This window comes from Hippopotamus amphibius, chromosome 5 (assembly GCF_030028045.1).
Source record: "Hippopotamus amphibius kiboko isolate mHipAmp2 chromosome 5, mHipAmp2.hap2, whole genome shotgun sequence".
NCBI classification, from domain to species: Eukaryota; Metazoa; Chordata; class Mammalia; order Artiodactyla; family Hippopotamidae; genus Hippopotamus; species Hippopotamus amphibius.
The window spans coordinates 960,944-986,522 of record NC_080190.1 but is presented as its reverse complement, the minus strand read 5'-3'; the positions used below and the strand labels follow the sequence as shown (position 1 = coordinate 986,522).

Here is a 25,579-nt window from a genome sequence, read left to right as displayed (position 1 = left end):
GTGGGGGCTGTCGTCTGGGGAGAACTGCTGACTTTATGGTGCTGAGTCACCCTCTGAGGACAGGGGAGGGCTCGCCAGTGATTCACGCCTGTTTCTTGTCTCTGCCAGGAATGTCTTAACACTTTTCTTGTATAAAATTGTCACATTTTAAACGTTATGCCCAACGCGTACCTTTTCACTTGCTGCCGTCTTAAACGGGGGCTTGCCTCTCCAGTGCACCTTCCACCTGGCTATTGTTTGTGTCTGTGATGGCCGTTGACTTGGGTTTGTTAACTTTATATCCTGCTGTTTTCCCTGAATTCTTCTGTTGTTTGTTTTAGTTTTACCATCGACTCCGGTTTCCCAGATGCACTGTCGCATCGCCTGTGGGTGCGGGCAGCCCGGCCTCGTGTACAGCTGCTACACCCGTAGTTGTTTTCTTGCTTTGATCTCACTCCCTAGTATCTTCGGTATAAGGTTACGCGGATGTAGCAGCAGTGGGCATCGTTGCCGAGTTCGCAGCTGTAGCGGGAGCAGCTGGTGTCCCCTGCGAGGAGGGGGCTGGCTTTAGGGTGAGGTGCAGAGGTGTGCGTGGTGTGTAAATTTTCTCATACGTGCTGTGATGTTCAAAGTTGTTGCTATTAAATAGGAAGTAATGAGAATGGAGAAAGCATAATAAAGTGCCGTAAACTGAAGGAACACAGGAAGGACCGCTGTAAATCCAGACATTATGGAACAAGAGGAGAGGAAAAACCCCGGAAAGCAGTGAATTAAGGAAATGTTGAGAGTTGTTTGTTTGAACATGTAAGTGAAATAAATATTTGATACGGCTGATTATTGGAGGGAGGGAGGGAGGGAGGGAGGGAGGGACGGACAGACAGCGCTGACCGCGCAGTGGTGCTTGGGAACAAGGGTTACTCATACAGTGTAACTCTTCGGATGACACTGTGAATTAGATCCTCAGCACAGACATTATACCAAAATAAAATCTGAGAGGGGAAAAATGTTTAAAGCAACATGTTTCATTTTGTTATACACACCCAGACGTTTGTCATATCAAGGACGTGTCTGGGTTTTCTATGCTGTGTGAGAAATGGTCGCAGACCGTGTGGTTAGAGTCGGCACCTGCTTGCTGTGTCGAGTCTCTGTGGGGCAGGAGCCGGGAGGGCGGAGCTGGGTCCTCTGCGTAGGCCTCCCCTGGAGACCCCAGCAGGGAGGGCCTGCAGCTCGGCTCCCGCGGCTGTTGGTGGACGTCACCTCCTCGTGGCTGTAGAATTCACGGCATCTTGCTTCTTCGGGGCCAGCAGGAGAGAGAGAGCCCTTTGCTCCCAGCCTCTGACCTTTAGGTCCTCCTCTAAGTGCTCACCCGATATCTGATAAGGTCAGGCCTACCCAGGATAATCCCCCTTTGATTAACTTACAGTCGGCTAATTTTGGAATTTCATTACAGCTGCAAAGTCCCTTCACCTTTGCCATATGTTACCCAATCACGGGAGTGACGTCTCACCATATTCCTGAGGGGGAGGGGGGTGCAGAAGTGCCGCCCGGGTGGGGCACCTGCAGGCTGGCGGGGATTCTGCCGGCTCAGGAAGCACCTATCAGTTCCTGGTTCATTATAGTTTTATCATAAATGTTGCTTTTATTGAAGAACTTTTCAGTTCATTTTTTTAACCTTCGTTTACTTCTTCTCCATCATTCTTCCCTTATTTCAGTCCAAACTTTTGACCTATATAATTTTCCTCCTCCCTGGAAAACTTTTGAAAACATGACTTTCAGGTCGTGTCAACTGGTGAGGAGTTTCCTGTTTCGTTTGTCCGAGTGAGTCAATTTGCCCTTCCCTTTTGAAGGATGATTTTGCTGGATGCATAATTCTGGTTTGTTTGTTTTTTCTTTCACCACTTGAAACATTGCGCTTCACTCTCTCCTTGCTCGTGTGGCTTCTGTCGCGGTCTCTGTAACTCTTGTCCTCGTTCCTCTATAGACTAGGCGTATTTTTTCCTTCCTTCTTTCCAGGTTGCTCCTTGTCTTTGGCTTTCAGCAGTGTGTGGCCGGATTCGGACAGCTTGGTGCTTACCCCACTGGTGTTCTTAGCCTTTTGGATCTGTGGTTTGGTATCTGTCATTAACTTTGCAACGTTCTTGGCTATTGTTTCTTCAAACTTTTTTTCTGCTGTCTTCTTTTTCTTCTTCCAGTATTCCTGTTATATGTACATTTTAGCTTTTGAAATTGTCCTACAGTTCTTGGATGTTCTGTAATTTTTTAATTTTTTTAATCTCTGCATTTCAGTTTTGGAAGTTTCTGTTGACATACCTTCAAGCTCCTAACTGTCTTCTTGGCTCTGTCTAGTTGTTAACGAGCCCATAGGAGGCATTCTTCTGTTTTGTTAGTGTTTTTGATTTCTGGTATTTCCTTGTGGTCCTGAGCGTGTCCGTGATTCTGCGTATATTACCCATCTGTTCTCGAATGTTGTCCACTTTTTCCATCACAGTTATTTTAAATTCCCTTTCTGATCATTCCAAAACCTGTGTCATAATTGAGTCTGATGCTTTTTTAAAAAATTTCTTTAGGGAATTCCCTGGCGGTCCAGTGATTAGGACTCTGAACGTCCACTGCCGGGGTGGCGGGTGCGGGCCCGGGTTCAATCCCTGGCTAGGAAACTAAGATCCTGCGAGCCACGTGGCATGCCAGAGAATACATAAATAAAATAAAATGCCTTTAGACTGTGTTTTCCTTTCCTTGCCCTTTACTCTGCCTTGTCACTTTTGTGGAGACCTGGACGTGTTGTGTTGGGTGATAGGCCCGTGAGGCAGGAGCCGGGCCGTGTTTACCGGTTGCTGTCGCGGTGGTGTCAGAGGTGTCACCCCACCCTCGGGTCCTGGTGTTGGGGCTCCCCAGGCACTCCTCCTGAGACGCCGTCTGCAGGCTGCCCGTCTTCCGGCCGGAGTCCGCGACCGTCGCCCTGAGCCGGCCTGGTGTGGTGGCGGGGAGTGGGGGAGAGGGGTTTCTACAACCTGTGATTAAGTCTCATCTGCCAGGGGCTGTGACCCTCACACCTTTCTTGTCTCCCCCTCCCCACCCTTTCGATGAGGTAGGAAGGCTGGGGCGGGGACATGTCCTTCCCACAGAGGGGCTAGGGCTCCGGCAAAGTCTTTCCCTGCCGAGTGGGCTTTCGAGAACGCACGGGTGTCTCTCGCAAGGGTTACTCTTTCCCTCCCTCTGCCAGAGCCAGGAGGGGACCTTCACGTGTGAGGACTCTGTGGCGTGCCCGGAAGGAAAGCCTAGAAAAATGTGGGGCTGCTTAAAACGGTGGTCCCACGGGGTTTCTCGCGTTCACGCGTGTCTGCACTCAGCTTCCAGCCTTTCGTCACAGTTGCCATTTGTTATGTGTCTTCCTACGAGGTTCTGACTTCCAGGTTTCCGGGTGGTGGTCTCCTAGCCGTTTCAGTTCTCTGATGGGTCCAGAACGAGTCATTGTGTGTCAGGCCTGTAGCTGCAAGTTTCCAGTTAACGTTTCGTTTCACTGTAGAGATAATCGTTTGATTTTCTCAGTCTTCTTAGTGTGGTTGGTTGTATTAGGGGCTTTCCTCATTTTGAACCGTCCGTGCACGTTGTTCTGATTGTGAATTTTCAGTATGCTGCTGCTTTCTTTACTGCAGGGTATTTGCACTGACAGCCACATGTGGGATGTGCTGTTTATCTCATTTATATGTCAGTAGCATATGTTTTCTTTATGAAGGGACTTTAACGTTTTTCTTCTTTTTTTGTAACCTCGAGCTGTACTAATAATGGCTAATTATATGTGACTGTTACACTTAAATTAATTAAAATCAAATAAAAATTTTAAAATTCAGTTATTTAGTCACACTAGCTACATTTAAAGTGGAAATTCAGCTGGTGCCAAAGAGAGAACATTTTTATCGTCACATGAAGTTCCACTGCACAGCGCTGACCTAGAGTCAGAGAAACTCCTGTGTGGGTGGAGACCTTCTGAGACCTGCACTGTCCAAGCCAGCGGTCCCCAGCCACAGATGTGTGTGTGGTGTGTGTGCTGTGTTTATGGTGTGTTTGGTGTGTGTGTGTCTGTGTTCGTGGCGTGTGTGTGTCTGTGGAGTGTGTTTGGTGTGTGTCTGTGTCTGTGGCATGTGTGTGTGTGTTTCGTGTGTGTGTGTGTGTGTGTGTGTGTGTGTGTGTGGTGTGAGAGTTGTTGGTCTTCTGACTTACGCACAGCGGCTTTCGCGCAGTGACATGCAGATTCGCCCAGCAGTTTTTATGTAAGCTGCAAATAGTTTCCCCTGTTTGTCATTTGCCTTTTCTTGATGTTTATAGTGAATGGTGGTTGTTTCAAATGTTGCCAAAGTATTCTGAGAGCTTTCATGGTTTTTCTCTTCCTTAAACTTTTAAAATTAAGAGTTAAAAATATGAAAGTAATGCAGGGTGATAATTATCAGCATATTAGAAATGAAGAAAATAAAAGAGAAAGAAATTGCTTCAAATACAACTGCGCAGAATTTTGGTGGTTTTTTCTCAGTCTTTTTTTTCCTACCCTGGTAGAGGGTTCAAAGCAGCTGCCCTGCAGGGAGGCCTGGCACCTTCCCCTCTGCCGATCACTCCTCCCGGACCCCCGGGGGCCTGTGCGGCCTGCCTCGGCCGCGGCTCGTGGGCCAGGAGGCGCAGGGCGGGCGGCCCGTTCTTGCACGGGCTCCTCTGCAGCCGGTGCTGGTGCCAGCCTGGCCCCTGCCGTTGGCTTGCGCACGGGCACCTTCCATCTCTGTTACGGTATAAACTGCGTCCACGTTAATGTGTGCTGATTGGATGCGGTAATGTTTTTGGTAAAACACACCCAGCACAGCAGTTACCATTTTAACCTTCTGTAAATGGACAGTTGCGTGGCGTTACATCCATTTGCAGTGTCGCGTGATCCTCACCACTGTCTGTACCCAGGACGTCATCGTCCCCAGAAGTTCCTCGTGTTGCCTCCTCCCTTCCTTTGTCCAGCAGACGTACTGCAGACTTTATCAGTGAGCCACCTGCAGTGCTCTGCTCCAGGATCCTTAATTGTGATTCTCTTACAAATGATGTCATCATGGACTTGTGTGCAGAACGTTTTTGTTGTTTAGAATTGCTTTTTTTAGGATTGACTTCCAAAAATAGCATTTCATGTTTGGAAGGAATGAGTATTTTTAACATTTTCCCAGCCACGTTTTGATAGTTTTTGTGTTATTCTGCAAGATTACAAGAGCAGATTGAGGGTGTCTGCGAGGTAAGGTGTGTGCTTTCTGCAAATGCACGCAGAGCCCGCCTGGGCCACACCTTGGGCTGAAAGGAGAGTATTTCTTTAAGAACTAGTGTGTGTGTTTATCTTTTAGTCTACTTTAGTGGCTTTAAAAATAGCTCTGTGTTAGCCAAATATGGGCTGCCACTCCGAGCAGGCCTCCAGGCCTTGCCGAGAGCCGCTCCTGGGGCAGAGTCACCAGTTAGTGAGATTAGCCGCTGGGACATAAGTGGACCTGAGACTGCAGCCCAGCAAGACCTGTTTGGGTGGGGCCCTCAGTTAAAGGGCGCCATGCTAGGGTAGGTCTGATTTTGTAGCAACTTCTGGGATACGTACATTTAAAAATATCATTTTTGTTCTTGGTCTTGGCAGAAAAGCAGGCCTTGTGTGTGTGTGTGTGTGTGTGTGTGTACATGCACACATGCTCATGTTTTATGTGTGAGGGTCTATTTTCTAGACATTTGGAACCGTGGCGACAGAGCTTTCCCAGCACTTCTTGTTGTTTCTGCTGCGCCCCTCCCCTTTCCTCGCGGCATCTCGGGAGCTGTGTCAGGCGTGTGCCTGTGTGGTTGTGTTGCTGTGGGCTTATCTAGGACAGGGCCCAGGCCTCATCCACGCTGTTCCCCCAGGAGCAGGAGCTTTTGGTCGCCCTGATTTACCGCCTCGAGGACACCGTGGTCTGTTGCTAAACTCCTTACATTCCGTGACGTAGGATTTGAGGCATATATTACGATATCAGGCTGTGATTCCAGTTGTCACTTTAAAGAAGTCATGTGTTTTCCACACATCTTCAGGATTGCGTTAAGAAAGGGAAGCTCTAGGCTTGTCTGTTGGGTGGGGACCCTTTTATCCATGGAGTTTACAAATCATGGCTTATGTTGGCACAGCTGACTGCCTGCTCAGTCCTGGCTGTGGTTCCAGTGTCTGTCCTTTCGATGTGTGCTGCGTGGTTATGGTACGTGGCGACACTGGGCTGTGTAGGGCAGCCCCAGAGTTTTCTGTGTGTCTGCCTTGGGTGGGCCTATGAGAACTCCCCTTCTTATCACTGGGCTTGAAACTTTCATGTTTTTCATTTTTCAATAAAATAAGAGTAAGATGCAATAACGTACGTAGAACAGCTCCAGAGCCACAGCCCTGGGGGCCTCGCTGCAGTGGAGCTGCGGCTACTTCAGACTTGTTTCTCTTTGGTTTTGTTGTTTTCAGATCCACATAGCATAAAATCTCCTGCGTGACCCAAGCACCCAGCTCAGTGGCATTAGGTACATTCACACCATTGTGCAGCCATCGCCACCATCAGCTCCAGGACTTCTCATCTTCCCAAACTGAAACTCTGCCCCATTACATAATTACTCTGTGTGCCCCTACCTACCATCGCAGCCCCCACCACCTCCTTCCTGTCCCTAGGGACTTGACTGCTGTTTGAGTTTATTTTTGTGTATGGTGTTAGGACGTGTTCTAATTTCAATCTTTTACATGTAGCTGTCCAGTTTTCCCAGCACCACATATTGAAGAGGCTGCCTTTTCTCCATTGTATATCCTTGCCTCCTTTGTTGTAGATTAGTTGACCATAGTTTATCTCTGGGCTTTCTATCCTGTTCCTTTGATCTGTATTTCTGTTTTTGTGCCAGTACCATACTGTCTTGATTATTGTAGCTCTGTAGTATAGTCTGAAGTCAGGGAGTCTGGTTCCTCCAGCTCTGTTTTTCACCCTCAAGATTGCTTGGCTATTTGGGGTCTTTTGTGTCTCCATACAGATTTTAGGATTTTTTGTTCTATTCTATGAAAAATGCCATTGATAATTTGATAGAGATTGCATTGAATCTGTCGATTACTTTGGGTAGTATAGTCATTTTCACAATGTTGATTCTTCCAATCCAAGAACATGGTGTATCTCTCCATCTGCTTGTGTCGTCTTTGATTTCTTTCATGACTGTCTTATAGTTTTCTGAGTACAGGTCTTTTACCTCCTTAGTTAGGTTTATTCCTAGGTATTTTATACTTTTTGTTGCAATGGTGAGTGGGATTGTTACCTTAATGTCTCTTTCTGATCTTTCATTGTTAGTGTATAAAAATGGAAGAGATTTCTGTGTGTTAATTTTGTATCCTGCAACTTTACCAAATTCATTGATTAGCTCAGGTAGTTTTCTGGTGGCATCTTTAACATTTTCTATGTACAGTATCATGTCATCTGCAAACAGTGACAATTTTCCTTCTTCTTTTCCAATTTGGATTCCTTTTATTTCTTTTTCTTCTCTGTTTGCTGTGGCAAGGACTTCCAAAACTATGCTTAATAGTAGTGGGGAGAGTGGACATCCTTGTCTTGTTCCTGATCTTAGAGGGAATGCTTTCAGTTTTTCACCATTGAGAATGATGTTTGCTGTGGGTTTGTCATATATGGCCTTTATTATGTTGAGGTAGGTTCCCTTTATGCCCACCTTCTGGAGAGTTTTTATCATAAATGGGTGTTGAGGGCTTCCTAGGTGGTGCAGTGGTTAAGAATCTGCCTGCCAGTGCAAGGGACACAGGTTCAATCCCTGCTCCAGGAAGATCCCACATGCCGTGGAGCAACTAAGCCCATGTGCCACAACTGTTGAGCCCATGTGCTGCAACTACTGAAGCCCACATGCCTAGAGCCCGTGCTCTGCAACAAGAGAAGCCACGGCAACAAGGAGCCCGCGCACCACAACAAAGAGTAGCCCCCACTCACCACAACTAAAAGAAGGCCCGCGCACAGCAAAAAATAAAGACCAAACACAGCCAATAAAATAAACAAACAAATAAATAAATAAATAAAATATATATAAAAAAATAAATGGATGTTGAATTTTGTCAAAAGCTTTTTCTGCATCCATTGAGATGATCATGTGGTTTTCATCCTTCAATTTGTTAATATGGTGTATCACATTGATTGATTTGCATGTATTGAAGAATCCTTGCATTCCAGGGATAAACCCCACTTGATCATGGTGTATGATCCTTTTAATATGTTGTTGGACTGTGTTGGCTAGTATTTTGTTGAGGATTTCTGCATCTAAATTCATCAGTGATACTGGTCTGTAATTTTCTTTTTTTGTAGTATCTTTGTCTGGTTTTGGTATCAGGGTGATGGTGGCCTCGTAGAATGAGTTTGGGAGTGTTCCTTCCTCTGAAATTTTTGGAAGAGCTTGAGAAGATTGGGTGTTAGCTCGTCTCTAAATGTTTGATAAAATTCACCTGTGAATCCATCTGGTCCTAGACTTTTGTTTGTTGGAAGATTTTTAATCACTGTTTCAATTTCATTACTTGCAAGTGGTCTGTTTATATTTTCTATTTCTTCCTGATTCAGTCTTGGAAGCTTATATCTTTCTAAGAGTCTGTCCATTTCATCCAGGTTGTCCATTTTATTGGCATATAGCTGCTTGTAGTCATCTCTTATGGTGCTTTTTATTTCTGCAGTGTCCATTTTAACTTCTCCTGTTTCACTTCTAATTCTGTTGATTTGAGTCCTCTCCCTCTTTTTCTTGATGAGTCTTGCTAGAGGTTTATCAATTTTATTTATCTTCTCAAAGAACCAGCTTTTAGTTTTATTGATTTTTGCTATTGTTTTCTTTGTCTCTATTTTATTTATTTCTGCTCTGATCTTTATGATTTCTCTCCATCTACTAACTTTGGGGTTTGTTTGCTCTTCTTTCTCTGGTTTCTTTAGGTATAAGGTTAAATGGTTTATTTGGGATTTTTCTTATTTCTTGAGATAGGATTGCATTGCTATAAACTTCCCTCTTAGAACTGCTTTTGCTGCATCCCTTAGGTTTTCGATCATTGTGTTTTCATTGTCATTTGTCTCTAGGTATTTTTTGACTTCCTCTTTGATTTCTTCAGTGATCTGTCGGTTATTTAGTAGCGTATTGTTTAGCCTCCATGTGTCTGTGTTTTTTACAGTTGTTTTCCCGTAACTGATTTCTAATCTCATAGCGTTGTGGTCAGAAAAGATGCTTGATACGATTTCAGTTTTCTTAAATTTACCAAGGCTTGATTTATGACCCCAAATGTGATCTATCCTGGAGAATGTTCCATGTGCACTTGAGAAGAACATATAATTTACTGGGTTTGGATGTAATGTCCTATAGATATCGATTAAATCTAGCTGGTTTATTGTGTCATTTAAAGCTTGTGTTTCCTTATTAATATTCTGTGTGAATCATCTGTCCATTGGTGTAAGTGGGGTGTTAAAGTCCCCCACTATGATTGTGTTACTGTCGATTTCCTCTTTCATAGTTGTTAGCATTTGCCTTATGTATTGAGGTGCTCCTATACTGGGTGCATATATATTTAAAATTATCTCCTCTTCTTGGATGGATCCCTTGATCTTTATGTAGTGTCCTTTCTTGTCTCTTGTAACATTTTTTATTTTAAAGTATTTTTTATTTGATATGAGTATCGCTACTCCAGCTTTCTTTTGATTTCCATTTGCATGGAATATCTTTTTCCATCCCCTCACTTTCTGTCTGTATGTGTCCCTAGGTCTGAAGTGGGTCTCTTATAGACAGCATATATATGGGTCCTGTTTTTGTATCCATTCAGTCAGTCTGTGTCTTTTGGTTGGGGCATTTAGTCCATTTACATTCAAGGTAATTGTCGATATGTATGTTCCTATTACCATTTTCTTAATTGTTTTGTTTTTGTTTTTGTAGGTCCTTTTCTTCTCCCATGTTTCCCACTTAGAGAAGTTCCTTTAGCATTTGTTGTAGGGCTGGTTTGGTGGTGCTGAATTCTTTTAGCTGTTGCTTGTCTGTAAAGCTTTTTATTTCTCCGTCAAATCTGAATGAGATCCTTGCTGGGGAGAGTATTCTTGGTTGTGGGTTCTTCCCTGTCATCACTTGAAATATATTGTGCCACTCCCTTCTGGCTTGCAGAGTTTCTGCTGAGAAATCAGCTGTTACCCTTATGGGAGTTCCCTTGTATGTTATTTGTCATTTTTCCCTTGTTGCTTTTAATAATTTTTCTCTGTCTTTAATTTTTGTCATTTTGACTACTATGTGTCTTGGTGTGTTTCTCTTTGGGTTTATCCTGCCTGGGACTCTCTGCACTTCCTGGACTTGGGTAGCTGTTTCCTTTCCCATATTAGGGAAGTTTTCAACTATAATCTCTTCCAGTATTTTCTCAGGTCCTTTCTCTCTCTCTTCTCCTTCTGGGACCCCTATAATGTGCATGTTGGTGCGTTTAACCTTGTCCCAAAGGTCTCTTAGGCTGTCTTCAGTTCTTTTCATTCTTTTTTCTTTATTCTTTTCCACATCAGTGATTTTCACCATTCTGTCTTCCAGCTCACTTATTCAGCCTTCTGCCTCAGTTAATCTGCTATTGGTTCCTTCTGTTGTATTTTTCATTTCAGGTATTGTGTTGCTCTTTAATTCTTCTAGGTCTTTGGTAAACTTTTCCATATTTGCATCCAGTCTTTTTTCAAAGTCCTGGATCCTCTTCACCATCACTATTCTGAATTCTTTTTCTGTAAGGATGCCTATCTCCTCTTCATGTAGTTATTTTTCTGGCATTTTATCCTGTCCCTTCATCTGGTGCAAAGTCCTCTGCCTTTTCCTTTTCTCTCTCTTTCTGTGGCTCTGGTTTTCAGTTCCACAAGATGAAATACTGCTGATACTGCTTGATTCTGCTGTCTGCCCTCTTGTGGAGGAAGCTATCTAGGAGCCTCCTGTGTGCTTCCTGATGGGAGGGACTGATGGTGGGTAGGGCTGGGTGGGCGGAGCTCAGTAAAACTTTAATCTGATTTGGTGGGCGGGGCTCAGTGACACTTTAATCTGCTTGTCTGCCAATGGTTGGGGCTGTGTTCCCACCTTGTTGGATGTTTGGCCTGAGGCGACCCAGCACTGGAGCTTATAGGCTCTTTTGTGGGGCTGATGGCGGACTCTGGGAGGGCTCACGCCAATGAGCACTTTCCAGAACCCCTGCTGCCAGTGCCCCTGTCTCCTTGGTGAGCCACAGCCGCCCCCCGCCTCTGCAGGGAACCCTCCAACACCAACAGGTAGGTCTGGTTCAATCTGCTATGGGGTCACTGCTCCTTCCCCCTGGGTCCTGGTGAGCACACTTTTTTGTGTGCCCTCCAAGAGTGGAGTCTGTTTCCCCCAGTCCTGTGGAGGTCCTGCAATCAAATCCCGCTGGCTTTCAACGTCTGATTCTCTGGGGATTCCTCCTCCCGTTGCTGGACCGCCAGGTTAGGAAGACTGATGTGGGGCTCAGAACCCTCAGGACTTCTGCGGTATAACTGTTCTCCAGCTTGTGAGTCACCCAGCCAGCATTTATGGGATTTGATTTTAACGCGATTGCGCCCCTCCTACCGTCTCATTGGGGCTTCTCCTTTGTCTCTGGATGTGGGGTGGGTTTTTTTGGTGAGTTCCAGTGTCTTTCTGTCGATGGTTGTTCAGCAGTTAGTTGTGATTCCGGTGCTCTTGCAAGAGGGAGTGAGCGCACGTCCTCCTACTCCACCATCTTGGACTGTCTTGTGAGTTGTATTTCTGACTGAGGCCAGTTTATTTTTTCTATGGTTGCCTGTGCTTTTGGTGCCATGTCCAAGAAATCACTGTGAAATCCCATGTCATGAAGCTTTTCCCCATGTTTTCTTCTGTCTTATGTTTAGAGTCCAGCTCTATTCTTTTGTGTGCAGAGATCCGTTTTTCCCAAAATTATTTGTTGAAATTACCGTCTCTTCCTTGTTGAATGGTTCTGGCACCTTTGTGAAAAATCACTCAGCACACATGTGACGGTTTATTTCTGGGCTCTTTATTCAGTTCCACTGGTCCATACGTCTGTCTCTGTGCCCGTCCCTCACTGTTTTGATGACTGTAGCTTTGAAATCAGGAAGTGTGAGACTTCTAATTAGTTCTTCTTCTTCAAGATTGTTTTGAATATTTATGGTTCCTTGAGACTGCATATGAATTTTAGTATGGGTTTTTCTATTTCTCCAAAAAAAGTAGTTGGAATATTGACAGGGATGGCATTGAATCTGCAGATTGGTTGGTATCGACATCTTAACAACGTTGTTTCCCAGTCCATGAGCTCAGGATGTCTTTGCATTTACTGATGTCTGATTTCCGTTAGGAATGTTTTGTAGTTTTCAGTGTACAGTCCTTTCCTTGGTTAAGTCTATTTCTAAGTATCTTATTCTTGTTGATGGTATAGTAAATGGACTTTTCTTTATTTCCTTTTTGGGTTGTTCATTGTTTGTGTATAGAAACACTGATGATTTTTGTGTGTTGATTTTGTACCCTACTACATTGCTAAAATTCGTTTATTAGTTCTAACAGTTGTTTATTTGGTAGAATCTTTAGGGCTCACTACATGTAAGATCATGTTGTCTGTGGACAAAGATAACTTTGCTTCTTGCTTTCCAATTTGTATGCCTTTCGTGTCTTTTCTTTGCCTCATGCTGTGGCCAGGGCTTCCAGGACTGTGTTGAGTAGAAGTGGTGGGAGTGGGCATCCTTGTCTTGTTCCTCATCTTAGGGGGAAAGCTTTCTCTTTTTCACCATTGACAATACTGTTGGCTGTGGGTTACTTCAGTTTTGAGTGTTAGAATCTATAGGCATTTCGCATCTTATGTTCCTCTCTGTGCTTTTATGTCTAGAAGGGCTATCTTTCTTCTGTAAGGACGGCTATTTGCTTGTATCTTCTTCTGAAATTTTTTTCCTGTTTCAAGTTTGTTTTGTTTGTAAAGTGAAGAAAGGATCTAACATAGCATTTTAAAAATAGGTATTGAGCTAGTTGTCCCGGGGTCCCCGTTGACTGCTGCTTTGGCCCTCACCAGTGTGATGTGCCCTGTCATCTCCTGTGGCTGCCTTAGTTCTCCAGTTAGGAATGGGGGTGCTGTGTCTTCGGGGGTCTGGGTGTTGGTGCCTTTCTCTGTTAGAGGGCATGAGACAAGCATGCTGAAGTGATTCTCAGTCCTTCATGGAATTATTTTATAAGGTCCTTTTTTGTTTTCCTTAAAGTCTAAGCATTATAGAAAAGTAGAGATCATCCCGAGTCTCACACCCAGCAAGAGCTCTCGTCCACATGTCTCTGATGTCTCTGCACAGGGGCTGCAGTGTGAAGGCTGGGCTGTGTGACGGGGGCCGCACAGCACTGCTGTCTTCAATCCAACGTGTAAATTTAATTCTACTGAAATTTTCGGAAGGAAAAAGTACTGACTTGAAACTGAAGGAACTTCTCCACTTGAGACAAATGCTAAATATATATATCTCTAAAATTCTTTTAAGTATACGAGAACTTAAAAATAAAACTTTAAGAATTTGGAGTTTGACAATACAGTTTAACTGTAGACCATGTTCATGAACTGCTTGCGGTGAGGAAATCACTCTTCTTCCGCAGGGGTTCTTCGCTTGTCTCCACCGCACCAGCCCCCCACGTGTAGGTTTCACGTCTGCGTTCCGTCGAGCGTGGGACGTCGCGTCCCTCCACGTCCGGTCCCTAGTCCTGCACGGAGGCGGACGCCGGGCTGGCCCTCGCGGTCTTTCTGTTTCTGTTTCTGCGCTCTGGGCCTCCACGTCCCAGATCTGTCTGTCCCTCGGTGACCTGTTGGCCTGCTGTCCGTCTCTCCGTATCCCCCTTTCTCAGGACGCTCTTCCCCTTCAAGCTTGGCCAGCGTTCCTTCCCTTCCAGGGCACCGTTTGCTCTGCACTGACTCCTAGATCTTTTTGGCCTGTGTTGAGGCTCCCTCCTCAGGGACGCCGTCCCTGCCGCTCCCCACCCTCAGGGTCACCTCTCTGGTTTCCGGAGGTCGTTTCCCGTTCTTTCCCTCGGCGGCCGCCTTTCCACGTTGGACCCTGTCTGTGTCGTGTTGTTACGAGGGGGTCCCCTGCCGTCACCCCCGTTTGCTATTTTGTTAGTTTGTGGGGAAAGAGCTCTTGACCAGCTCAGCCCCAGTGATTTAGAGAGTTGTTATTATTATATTGACTTTGAAGTTGTCCTGCTTGAACAAGGGACGCACACTGTGGTGTGCGGGCTGGGAGGTGACAGTCCTTGAGGGAAGACAGGGAAGAGTGTGGTGCGGCTGCTGTCTGTGCTGGGGGGGCTCTGTGACCCAGGAACGTGGGGCTGCCGTGAGGGCAGTGAGGGCGTGGGGGCCACGGAGCATCTGTGGGAAGAGCAGGTGCAAAGGCCCTGAGGCTGGAGAATGGAAGGTACCAGCCTCCCAGAGCAGAGCTGGGGCAGAGAGCTCAGCCTGGGCAGCTGGGCAGGCCTGGCAGGGACTGGCCTTCCCTGCAGGGAGGTGGGGACGCTGGAAGGTGGATCGGATGTGTTTTCCGGGCATCCCTGTGGGTGCAGAGTGGAGGTGGACGGGGAAGGGCCGAGGGCAGAAGCAGGGGAGCCCTTGGGATGAGCCTGGCTCAGGGCAGCAGAGGAGGGTGCGGGGCGGGGGAGGGGGAGTCTGGATGCACTTTGGCAGCAGGGGCCACAGGGCGGGATGGCGGCTGGATCCGGGCCTCTGCAGGTGGTAGGGTAGATAGGTGGATGGAGCTGCCATTGACGGAGATGGGGAGGAGCTGGGGGGCCTCCGGCATGTGTGTGTGAGAGCGTGTGTGTGAGTGTGTGTGTGAGTGCGTGTGTGAGCGTTTGTGCATGTGTGTGCGTGTGTGAGCGTGTGAGCATGTGTGTGAGAGGGAGGGAGGGCGGAGGAGCCTGTGGTCCAGGTGGCGTGTGGGGGTCGTGGTCTGACCCCCTCGGCACTCGGGGTCCTGGGGGTGGGGGCTCTGTGGAGGTGGGTGAGTCATGGGGAGTGCCTGTGATGGGAAAGGGACATCCCCGTGTGGAGGTCAGGGACGTGAGGACAACTTGCAGGGAACCTGGAGGGGCCATGGGGCTAACGGTCAGTGCAGTCCAGGGTCATGCAGGGCAGCCGCATCGGCCCACATGGACATGTCCACCCGGCGACCGTGGAAGTACCTGCTGTGCAAGTACATCACCAGCAGCCAGTGTCCAGCAAAGCCCGCGTCCAGCCTTGGTCGGGAGAGGGCGGCCCTCAGATCCTAAAGCAGCACTTAATCTCTCTTAGCGCAGGACCATTTGTTCAAATGTGGGGGAGGTCACACCCGCAGCACGCGCGTCACCTGCCCGCCCTTCCGGGGGCCTGGTCCCCTCTGCCCTGTACCCACCTCAGGCCTTTCCTCCGGTTCCGGGTCTCGAACCCCCGCGCAGAAGCTCTGGGGCGACTCCTCAATGCCACCTGCAGTCAGCCAGCCCCGGCCTCCCCGAGGCGAGGAAGCTCAGGTTTGGGGAAGATGAAACTTGCCCTTGGAGCCTTCGGGGGCCCACCTGGCAGTGCTCACTGGGTGGGGCTCTGGGCCGGTGGCGGGATGGGAGGTCACGGTGGCGCCTCTCCTGTGGGCTGACTCAGGGATACGGTAATGGGCCTGAAACTGGAGCAGTTTGTCCATCAGGCCTCTGCCTTCATTTGCGGACGGCCGCTGAGCACAGGGCTTTGGTGAGTATGTCGTGAAAACGTGTGTGTTGGCTGGGGCTGCAGGGCTGGGGGGCGGGGGGCTCTGCAGGAGGAGCAGGGCCAGGAGTGCACATCCGGCTGCATCCCCCACGACGGAACTTGAAGCCAAGTCTCTTTGTCCTTTATCTCCAGGCCGAGCCCACGAGCCCTGGCGTGGAAAGGTTGCTGAAATTCTGGTGGGCCTTCTGTGCCCCTAGACCAGCACCTTCGTCCTCAGCCCCACTTTCCAGGGGCTGCCCTCCCCGCTCACGCATTCCTCGTCAGGGCCTCGGGGCCTCGCCCTGAAGTCCTCTTCCTTCGATCTCCTCGGGGCTGTCCCTCCTCATGTCCTGGCCCCGGCCTGGGGTGCCCCGTGTCCTTGGTTCAAGCGGGGGTTCAGCGGGTCAGTGGGAGAGGGGAGCACAGTTCAGCGCTTCCCGTGCTTTCGGAGCTGGGCCGCCGTCACCGCAGTCAGGTGAGCGTAGACCACCCGCGCCCCTCGACATCTGGCTGCCAATAGCCCGCTCCCGGCTCTGCGGACCTGCCTGTGCTGGATGTTCCGTGAGGTGGGATCAGACGCCATCTGTCCTTTGGTGAGGGGCTTCATTCACTGAGCACCGTGCTTTTGAGGCTGGTCCAGGTCGTGGCCTGTGTCCGTGGCTGTCATGTTCTGTTGGAACCTGTTTTGTCCCTCTGTCCACGCGCTGACGGGTCCTTGGACAGTTTCCAGCTTTCGGCTCCTGAGTCCGCTGCTGCAAGCGCTCGTGGCCGCGGCCCTGTGTGGGACGAGCGTTTCCACGTCTCTTGGGTGCTGCTGGGCCACGTGGTGACTCCACGTCTAGCGTTTCGAAGAACCGCCAGACTTTCCCGTGGCGGCTGCACCGCCCGCACCGTCCCTCCGCCGCCAGCCGTGCCTAAGGGTCCGCGTCTGCACAGTCTCCCCAGGCGTGCAGCTCTCTCTGCTGTCTGCCGTCCGGGGCTGGGGCAGATCCCTCTGTGGTCTGGGTTTGCTTCTCCCCGAAGCCTGGAGATGTCCGGCATCTTCGTGTGCGCGTGTGAGTCTGTTCAGACCTTCTGCCTGGTCTTTCCTTGGGCGGCCTGCCTTCTTGTGGTGCTTTTCTTTGTTCGCCTCTGAGGGTGGCGGAGGGAGGCAGGGCCCTCCTCGCTGTGCAGGAAGTGGGGGCTGGTGGCCTGGCCCCGAACTTGGCCTTGGTGACTGGAAGGCCTCCCACCTGGCTGGACTCTGGCCACCGTCTTTGTGGGGCGAATGCCCGGGGCGTCCTCCGCGCCTTCCTCTGTGCCCTGCAAGGCTCTGGTTCCACAGCTGTTTCTCCCCTTCGTTCATTAACTTGTCTGTGGTTCCCTCTTCCAGCCCTCGGGACACGTAGGGACGTGGGCGGGCGACAGCCCCGGCCTGTGTGGGGCGTGTGCTCTGGCACCGGGCCCCACGCCCCCAGCCTCGGCGTCCAGGGCTCTGCTCGGATCAGGGCTCTGAGTCCTGGAGGCGGTGGGTGGGGTTTGGGGCATTTTTGTTTGTTTGAGTTGTAGTAGGAAACACAGAATACTAAATTTTTCATCCACACCGTTTCTACGTGTGGTCCAGCAGGGTCAGGGACGCGCACACTGATGTCACTGGATCCCGAGGACGTTTCGTCTCCCGTGTCTGAACCTCTGCACCCACTGGGCACGCGTTTCCCCCCCGTGTCCCTCGTCCCCGTCCAGGCCTGTGGTGGCCTCTCAGCGCCTTGGCCGTGTTGGGTTGGGCTGGGCCACATGCCCTGCGTTGCTGGCTGGCCCGGTGGCCCGGGATCCCGGCAGGGACATGTGGGAAGAGGTGGCGTCCTGTTTTCTCAGGGGCTGTGCTCCGTGGGCCAGCTCTTCCCTGGGGCGTCCGCAGGCCCAAAACTGGCACTCAGTGCGGCGCAGCTCTTTCCGCGTTCTCGGAGCCTGCCCCGGGGTCCCACACGGCTGGGTCCTGCCGAATGCCCAGGCCTGGCTGCGGCAGCCCCCCCGCCCCCGACCCCCTGGGACTCCACCCCCCTCCCCCCACCCAGGGGCAGAGCAGGGCTGGCGGTCAGCTCCAGATCCAGGCTGCCACCCCTTGTCTCTGGGCGAGCTGTGCACCAGCACCCTGTGCAGGGTGGGGTCCCCTGTGTGGAGCAGGGCGTTCCCCCCCCCCCTCCCCCCACCATGTGAGGGTGGCATATAGGCCATCACGTCGGCGTCTGCTTGCAGCTGTTGGGGCTGTGTCACTGGCCTGAATGTCTTTTCTTCTTAATTTACAGCCAGAAAACCTCCAGAAGAACTGGCTTCGGGAATTCTATCAGGTAAGAGCCCCTGTGATGACCAGCCCATGTGAGGGAACAGCTTACGTTGCTGGCGGTCACATTTCATCCTGTGGTCTCCCGCTGTCCCGGGGTGCGGCCAAGGGGGTGCATCCCGTCCGCTTCCCGGTTCCTCCTCTGAGGCCCCTCCCTTCTCAGGTGCCCCCACCTGGGCCAGGGTCTCTGCTTGTTGCAGGGGAGGCCGTTGAAAACTGGTGGGGACATTCGGGTGCCTTTTGGGAGGGCCCTGGGGTCTGGGCAGAAAGTGCAGCGACCGGCTGGGGGGCGGACACTGGCCGGAGGCGTTGGGGGAAGCCAGTCCCGGCACCTCCCGTGGAGCAGCTGCTGGTCGGGCCCCTTGTCTGTGGTCGGTGCTGTCCTGGATTGCGGGGTGGGGGCAGCTCTGGAGGGAGACGAGGACTCTGCTCCTGGAGCCTGTTCTCCACGGGAGCGGGCTAGGAACACAACCGGGGCCAGCTCCGACGTCCCCCCCGGGGCCCAGCCTCGCAGCATCAGGCCCAGGCCCAACGTGTGGGACCCTGGCGGGACGTCCCAGAGGCCACTCGGGTCTGTGGGCGAGCAGGGCATCCTGCCCGGCCGGGGCTGTGGGGCGACTGCGGGCCCCCGGGAGGCCAGTGTGGCCGCCGCCCGGAGGGTGCCGGGTAGGAACAGTGGGGGTGCGGGGGGCTGTCCTCCTGCAGCTCTGCCGAGCCCAGCGCGTGTGTTCTGTGCACAGGAGGACGTGTGGGTGTTGGGGGCTGGCCTCGGGGCTGCTGAGACCCCAGGGGCCGAGGGGTGGCACCCTGGCAGGTCCACTTGGGGGCACTCGGTGCCCCGACGGTTCTGTGGACGGCCCCGGGCTCCTGCCGTCCGCGCTGGCATGCGTCCAGCCTGTCCAGTCTGCTGGCCTGAGCTGTCCACACCCCTCCAGGTGCGCGGGCCACGGGTGGGGGTGGGGGTGGGGGTCCCGCTCCCGCTCGGGAGATGCAGCAGGATCCAGAGGGGAGAGTCCGCTGAGGGGCGTGTCCCCCTGGGATGTCTGGAGGTGGGTGGTGGTCTCGGCCGGGAGGTCAGGTGGGTCCCTGGGGAGCGTCCGAGGTCCCGGAGGGTGGGGCCGGTGAGGGGCCGTGGCGGGGGGGTGGGAGGGTGTCGGTAGTGAGTGGGACCTGTTTTTCCATCACCTGGGGGTTCGGAGCCTCGCCTTCCCCACGGTCTGCCCTGCCCCGGTGGAAAGCTGACCTCAGGGCCCCTGGCTGAAGCCCACCCGGCAGAGCTGGGGCATCAGCTGCAGGCAGGCACTGCCCACGTGGGGACGGGGCGGCCCCTTCCTGGTAGAGGGCTCCCCGTGGGGGCGGTCGGGCTCCAGCGGCTCCCTGTGCCTGTGGCCATGGACTGGGAGCCCGTGGTGTGGCTGGAGCCACCTGCCCGGCTCTGTCTGCTCCTGGGTCTGTGTTCTGGCCAGAACGGCTGTCACGTTCGTTTGTTTGCTTCTGGTGGCTGGGCCTTGGCGGCGTCCAAGGAGCACAGCGGGTGAGACGCGGCAGGTAGCGGGCCTGGCTCCGGGTTCCTAGGGGTGACAGCCCCAAGGATGCAGGCTGGTGGGGGGTCGCCCTCGGTGAGAGGCCCCTGGGGGCGGTCGTGGGGAGCCGGCCTGAGACTCCGACGCGACAGGCCCCAGACAGCAGGCGCGGGGCTCACACACAGTCTTCCTTTCCTTCCTCTTTTACTGGTGCCCTGGAGTCGTGGTGCGGTGCAGACAGGAAGTAGCCGGTGGTCTGGGAGTCAGCTCAGAGCCAGGTCGCTCCGCTCTTTGTGAACTTGGACCCCAGGAAACGCAGACCTGGGGGTCCCCTCCTCTCCGAGCCCCCTGGCTGCACGCGCAGCCACGTCGGAGTCGATGGATGGGCAGGTGGCTTGGTGCTTTCCTCGCGGTCGGCGTGCAGGGTGCCTGCATCCCTTCTGGAACGTCCGCCTCGGCAGAGGGAGTAGAACGTGAGGAGTGACGAAAGAGCACAGAAGCCTCTGTAGGAGGGAGACGTTTCAGTGGCAATTCTTAAACGTGAGGTTTTAACACAAGCCCTCCCCCCAACTTTCTTGGGCCAACTCGGTCCATGAGGTGCCCAGCCCGCTGCCCGCAGCCCAGAAGCCGGGGGGCTGGAGGCTGAGAGGCCCATGGCCCAGGGCGCGGGGCCTTGAGACACGGGGCGCTGCGTGGCTGTCCCTTTTTTTTCCTCATCCTGAGTTTACATTATGATTTTTTCACAGTAGGCTTTAGTGACCTGCTTTTATAAACAGAAGAACTGAATACAGCCTTCATGTTTTCTAGAACCCTTGGAATAATTTTTGCTTTTTTGTGACGCTTGATCGCCATACAAAGGCAGGAGGCAGGAGAAATGCAGTTTGTGTTCCCATCCCTAGTTCTGAGCTGAAATTTCCATGTGTTCCGTCCTGAATGTGACCACGGCACCAGAGAGGGTGGTCAGCCTTCTAGAAGATACAGAGCCTGGTATCACCCCAGCTGGCCTTCCCCTGCCTTCCTGCCCTCCACTGCCGCCCCAGCTCTGACCTCCCCCGGGCGTCAGACTCCCGGGCCCATTGCCGGTGACGCCTGCAGTCTCCCATGCCCGGGGGGCCGGGGCAAACCCCAGCCCACCTCCAGGCCAGCGGCAGCCTTGCCGCCCCCTTCACGGTCCATCCAGAGTCTCCCCAGGACCACCACACCCCATCCTTTCTGTGTGCAGCAGAGCGCCCTGCAAGTGGAACCCAGTCCTGCTGCCCTCCTGCTTCCCGCCTCACGGGCGGAGGCCCAGGGTCCGTGTGGGGCCTCCAGGCAGCCCCCCGCCCCCCAGCCGTGCTCTGCCCCAGGCCCGCCTGGCGTTTGGGCCTCTGCACTTGCTCCTCCCTGCACGACCCGCTCTCACCCTCCTGGTCCCTGTGGTTGTTGCCCCTCAGAGAGGCCCCTCCCGGCCAGCTCCCCGGCCTCCCCCAGCCTTGTCTTGCTCTGTGATTCATCACGATCTGAACTTGCGTTCTGGAAACGCAGGCTCCACCTCTGCCGCGGCCTGGACGTCTGTACCCCGCCCCCCCAGGGTCACGTGCTGAACCCTCATCCCCCGTGCGATGGTATTTGAGGTGGGGCCTTTGTGAGGTGATTAGGTTCAGATGAGGTCCTGAGGGTGGGGCCCCATCGTGGGATAAGTGCCCTCAGACGAAGAGGAAGAGACCATGGCTTGCGAGGTGCCGGCCGCCGCACAGGGTGCGGGGGGCCAGAGGGGAGTGGGCCCGACACCTCACCCTCCGGAGCTGCCCCCGTGCTGCGGAGAGACAGCCAGAAACAGCCCCGGGTGGCCCCTGCTCGCAGGGTACTCAGGACGGCCCTGGAGGAGGCTGCGGCCAGCCCTGAGGACGCATGGGCGCAGCCATTCTGCCTCTGATGGTCACGGATCCCCGTGCTCCAGGCCGCGGGCCGGGCTGGCAGGAGGTCGATCGTAACTTTCCTGTTTACAGACGTGGTGCCCTTGGCAGGGCCTGTCCCGCAGCTGCGTCCCCAGGGCCTGGAGCGTGTCTGCACGTGGTGTGTGCTCAGTTCTCGGCTGGGTAGCAGTGAGGGAATGGCTCAGAGTGGACGAGGATAAATGAGTGTCCCCACCCCCCGTGCTGCCTCTAGCTTGGTGTCACACCTCATGTCTAAGGTCTGCGTGTCCCGGGGAGAAGGTAGCTTCCTTAGCCAGGTGCAGGTCTGCGCACTGGGACAGCTTACTCTTCTTTTAGTAAACTGGGAAATCTTTCTCTTAGAGTCACATACACGCTCGCTTGTAATAGCTTCAGGGTATTTCATCAAATGGATGGATAGGCCGTCATGTTTTAAAGTCATTTTTCTATTGATGGACCTTAGATTGTTTCAAGTTTGTTTATAGTAATGCTATAGATAAATTTTAAAACAGATACAACATTGGCTCACATACAAACATGAAAAACGAGCATGTGTTGACGACTTTTTTTATTGAGGTAAGAAACATTTGTTATTTATTGGTGAGAGAACAAGTAAGATGTTAGAATTCGTTCAGAGAAGACGCCAAAGAGCAAGCACGGGGCCTCTCCCGTCAGCGGCGCCGAGACGAACGTGCAGGGCTAGTCGGGGGTGAGCTGTGCCCCACCAGACACCGGCATCCTGGGGTCATTAGGGTTCACAGAATTGTGGGACAGCTCAGAGGCCACTCGGGGCAGAGATAATGCGAACAGGGACAGGGCACTTCTGATCTTTTATGCCTGTTTGAACGTCTTTCATGATTTTCCCTGACAATAACTTAAAGAATAATGCGATGAGTAACACCTGCTTCCGGCTAACACGGAGAAACAGGTACCAAATCTATCCTCCTGCCCTAAACAAAACCAGAAAACACACATGAAACCCAGGTTTCAGGCCTCAGGCGGCAGGCAGGAGGGCATCGTTGGCCGAGGGGTGAGAGGTGGGCCTGTGTTCACCCCAGTTCACAGCCAGAGAGCTTCTAGGCTAGTGTCCAGCAAGGTAAAACCTACAGCCTGATCTTTTACAACCGATAAAAAATGACCATGCAGGCGAAGAAGCAGGGAAACGGGACCCTTAAAGAGGAGGACGTCAGCCAAGTGTATGGCTAGAGGTTCATCAGTTTTATTGACCTTGGAGAAGCTGCTTTTGGTTTTCTTGGTTGTGTCTGTTGTTTTCTGTTTTCTCTTTTGCTGATTTCTGCTCTTTATAATTTTCTTTTTTTGATTACTTTGGGTTTAATTTGCTCTTCTGTATCTAATTTCTGAAAGTAGAAGACAAGAATGACCAATTTCAGAAATTTGACACTGGGGGATCTCCCTAAACATCCTGCAGACGATAAAAAGGTCGTAAGGGAGACATCACGAACAGCTTTTTGCTAGTAAATTTGGACACTTATGTGAGAGGAAGATGTTTTTGGAAAAACAAAGGATTGAACTTACGTCAAGAAGACATAAATGAGCTCTCTATTAAATGAAAACTGCTAAACACTTTCCCACAAAAAAACTCTACAGCACCAGATGGTTTCACGGACGAATTCTGTAAAACATTTAAGCGAGAAACTATAACCATTCTACAGAAACTTTTCAAGAAGACTGACGTGTGGACGAGACTTCCGGACTCATCCTGTGGCGCGAGCAGCCCCCTGACAGCAAAGGCAGACAGAGGCATCAGAGAATAAAAATGCACATCCCTGTCCCCGTGGAGTAAATGCCAAGACGCATGGAGCATCATCGGATGAGATACGTGGAAGTATTTATATGCAGAGAGACACGCAACGCACGCACGATGGAAACAGCAGCACGTCAAAAAGCGCACGTGTCAGCATCGAGCAACGCAAGCCTGGCCTAGCATATAAAATGAATGGATAAGATTACGCATGCCAACCGATCGAGAGAGAAAAACCACATGCTCACCTCAGTAGGTGCAGAAAAAGCATTTGCCAGAATTCTATAACCACCTCTGATGAAAACTCCCAGCAAACGCGGAGTAGAGAGGCGCTTGCGCAGGAGCTCGGCAAAGGGCGCACTCCCCGCCCCCAGCTGGCAGCACACCTCCCGTGCGAGACACGGGGCTTTTTGGCTGTGAGGCCGGGAGTAGGGTGAGGATGCCTGGTCTCACCTCTCCGTTCAGGGTGGCAGTGAAGGTCCTGGCCAGTGTCACCAGGCTAGAAGGGAGAGGAGGGGATCAGACTGTGTTTGGGCAGAAGGCATGACTGGCTATCTAGGAAATGATGAGGAATCCACAGAAACTTCACTGTTACGAATATACGTGAACTTCCTTAGTTTGCAGCATACAAGATCAATTTGAGAACATCTTTTTATATTGGATACGATCATTTATAGTACCACTAAAATGAAATACCTGGATATAAAGCTAATGAAATATGTTAATATCTGTACACTGAAAACATAAAACACTGGTGAAAGAAATCAGGGAAGATGCAAAGACATGGAGGGGTGTACCGTGTTCATGGATTGGAAGACAATTATGTTAATATGTCAGCTCCACGCATGATCTACCAGTTTGATGCAGTTCCAATTAAAATCTCTGCAAGCACATTTTGGTAGAAGACTGCAAGATGGTTCTGAAGTGTAAAATGTCCGTGGCAGAGCACAGGAACTAAAACAGCCAAAACAGTGTTGGGAAAGCAGTGAAGTTTAAGGGGTCACACTTTCTGATTTCAAGACTTACCCTAAAGCTAATGCAATCAGGACAATGTGCTTTTGGCAGAAGGACAGAGAGATGGCTCAGTGGCAGAAAAGAGGTGCAGAAATAGACCCACAGATATGTCTAAGTGATTGGCAGAGGTTAAAGGCTGTGCATTAGAGAGGGACAGGCTTTCCAGCAGGTAGTGCTGGACCAAGTAGACATCCGTTAGCAAAAGAAAGGTTTTCCGTACTTCGCACCATACACAAAAATTAAAATAGGTTGTAGACTTAAATGTAAAACTTAAAATTATGATGTTTCTAGAAGAAAACTTAGGAGAAAAATTCTGTGGATGGCAACCAGACTGTGGTGGTGACCACTCTGTAGTGTACATGGTGACCACTCTGTAGTGTACACAGGTGTCAAGTGATAGTGCTGCACACCAGAAGCTTACATTAAACAGACAGATAAATTTAGCTCTTAGGGTTCCCCCCGTAGTCCCCCCAAATTCTTGTGACCTCGGTTAGGCAAAGCTTGCCTAGATACAACGCCAAAAGCACAATTCAGAAAAGAAAAATGCTGATAAATTAGAACTCTTCATAACGAGGAACTTTTGCTCTCTGTAAGACACTGTTAAAAGAATGAAACGACATCCCAGATCGGGGTGGGGGGGGGAGTAGATATTTGTAAATCACTTCTGATGAAGGGCTTGTATCTAGAACGTACAAGGAACTTTCAAAAGTAATAAGAAAGCAGAGAACCCGATGTACGAGGGTGAGTCAAAATTATCTGCACCTGGGTTATATTAAAATTTCTATAAATTCTACAGCCAGAGTGCAGATAATTTTTGACTCACCCTCGTACAAATGAGTGAAGAATTTGAACAGGTACTTTACCGAAGAAGATACACACGTGGTAAACAAACGTGAAAAGATGCTCTGCATCACTAGACTTTCAGGAAATGCAAATTGAAACCAGAGTGAGATATCAGTTCGTATCTGTTAGACTGGATACAATGAACAGAACCCTGACCGCGTCCTGTAGGGACGAGGATGCAGTCAGGCAGAGCTGGCTGGCGGGGACGCAGGGCCGTGCGGCCCCCGTGGAGAAGCCTGTCCGTCCATCTGTGAAGTCAGCACACACCCACCACACGACCCAAGGTTCCCGCCCCGTTTACCAGCTGACGTGGACACGTACCTTCACACGAAGCGGTGTTTCCTTGTCGTCTCTGAGAAGCCAGGCCGCGGGCCCGATCCGCTCTGCTGGCGTGGCTCTCGGGGACCTGCAGGACAGGGGCCCGGAGGAGGGGAGGCGGGTGCGGGCCGTGCGCGGGCTCTGGGCGGCGCTGGGGGCAGGGAGGCGCCC

At 51.3% G+C, this 25,579-nt stretch overlaps 1 protein-coding gene across 4 annotated transcripts in view; it reads left to right on the top strand.

Moving 5' to 3' along the window:
* INPP5A (inositol polyphosphate-5-phosphatase A) overlaps nucleotides 1-25,579 on the top strand; it is a 173,752-nt gene that overhangs the window by 44,560 nt on the left and 103,613 nt on the right. For all 4 annotated transcript variants that reach the window (XM_057734837.1, XM_057734839.1, XM_057734838.1 and 1 more), the window contains exon 2: nucleotides 18,001-18,042. In XM_057734837.1, the coding sequence (XP_057590820.1) occupies nucleotides 18,001-18,042 (42 nt within the window). The remainder of the gene's footprint in view (nucleotides 1-18,000; nucleotides 18,043-25,579) is intronic.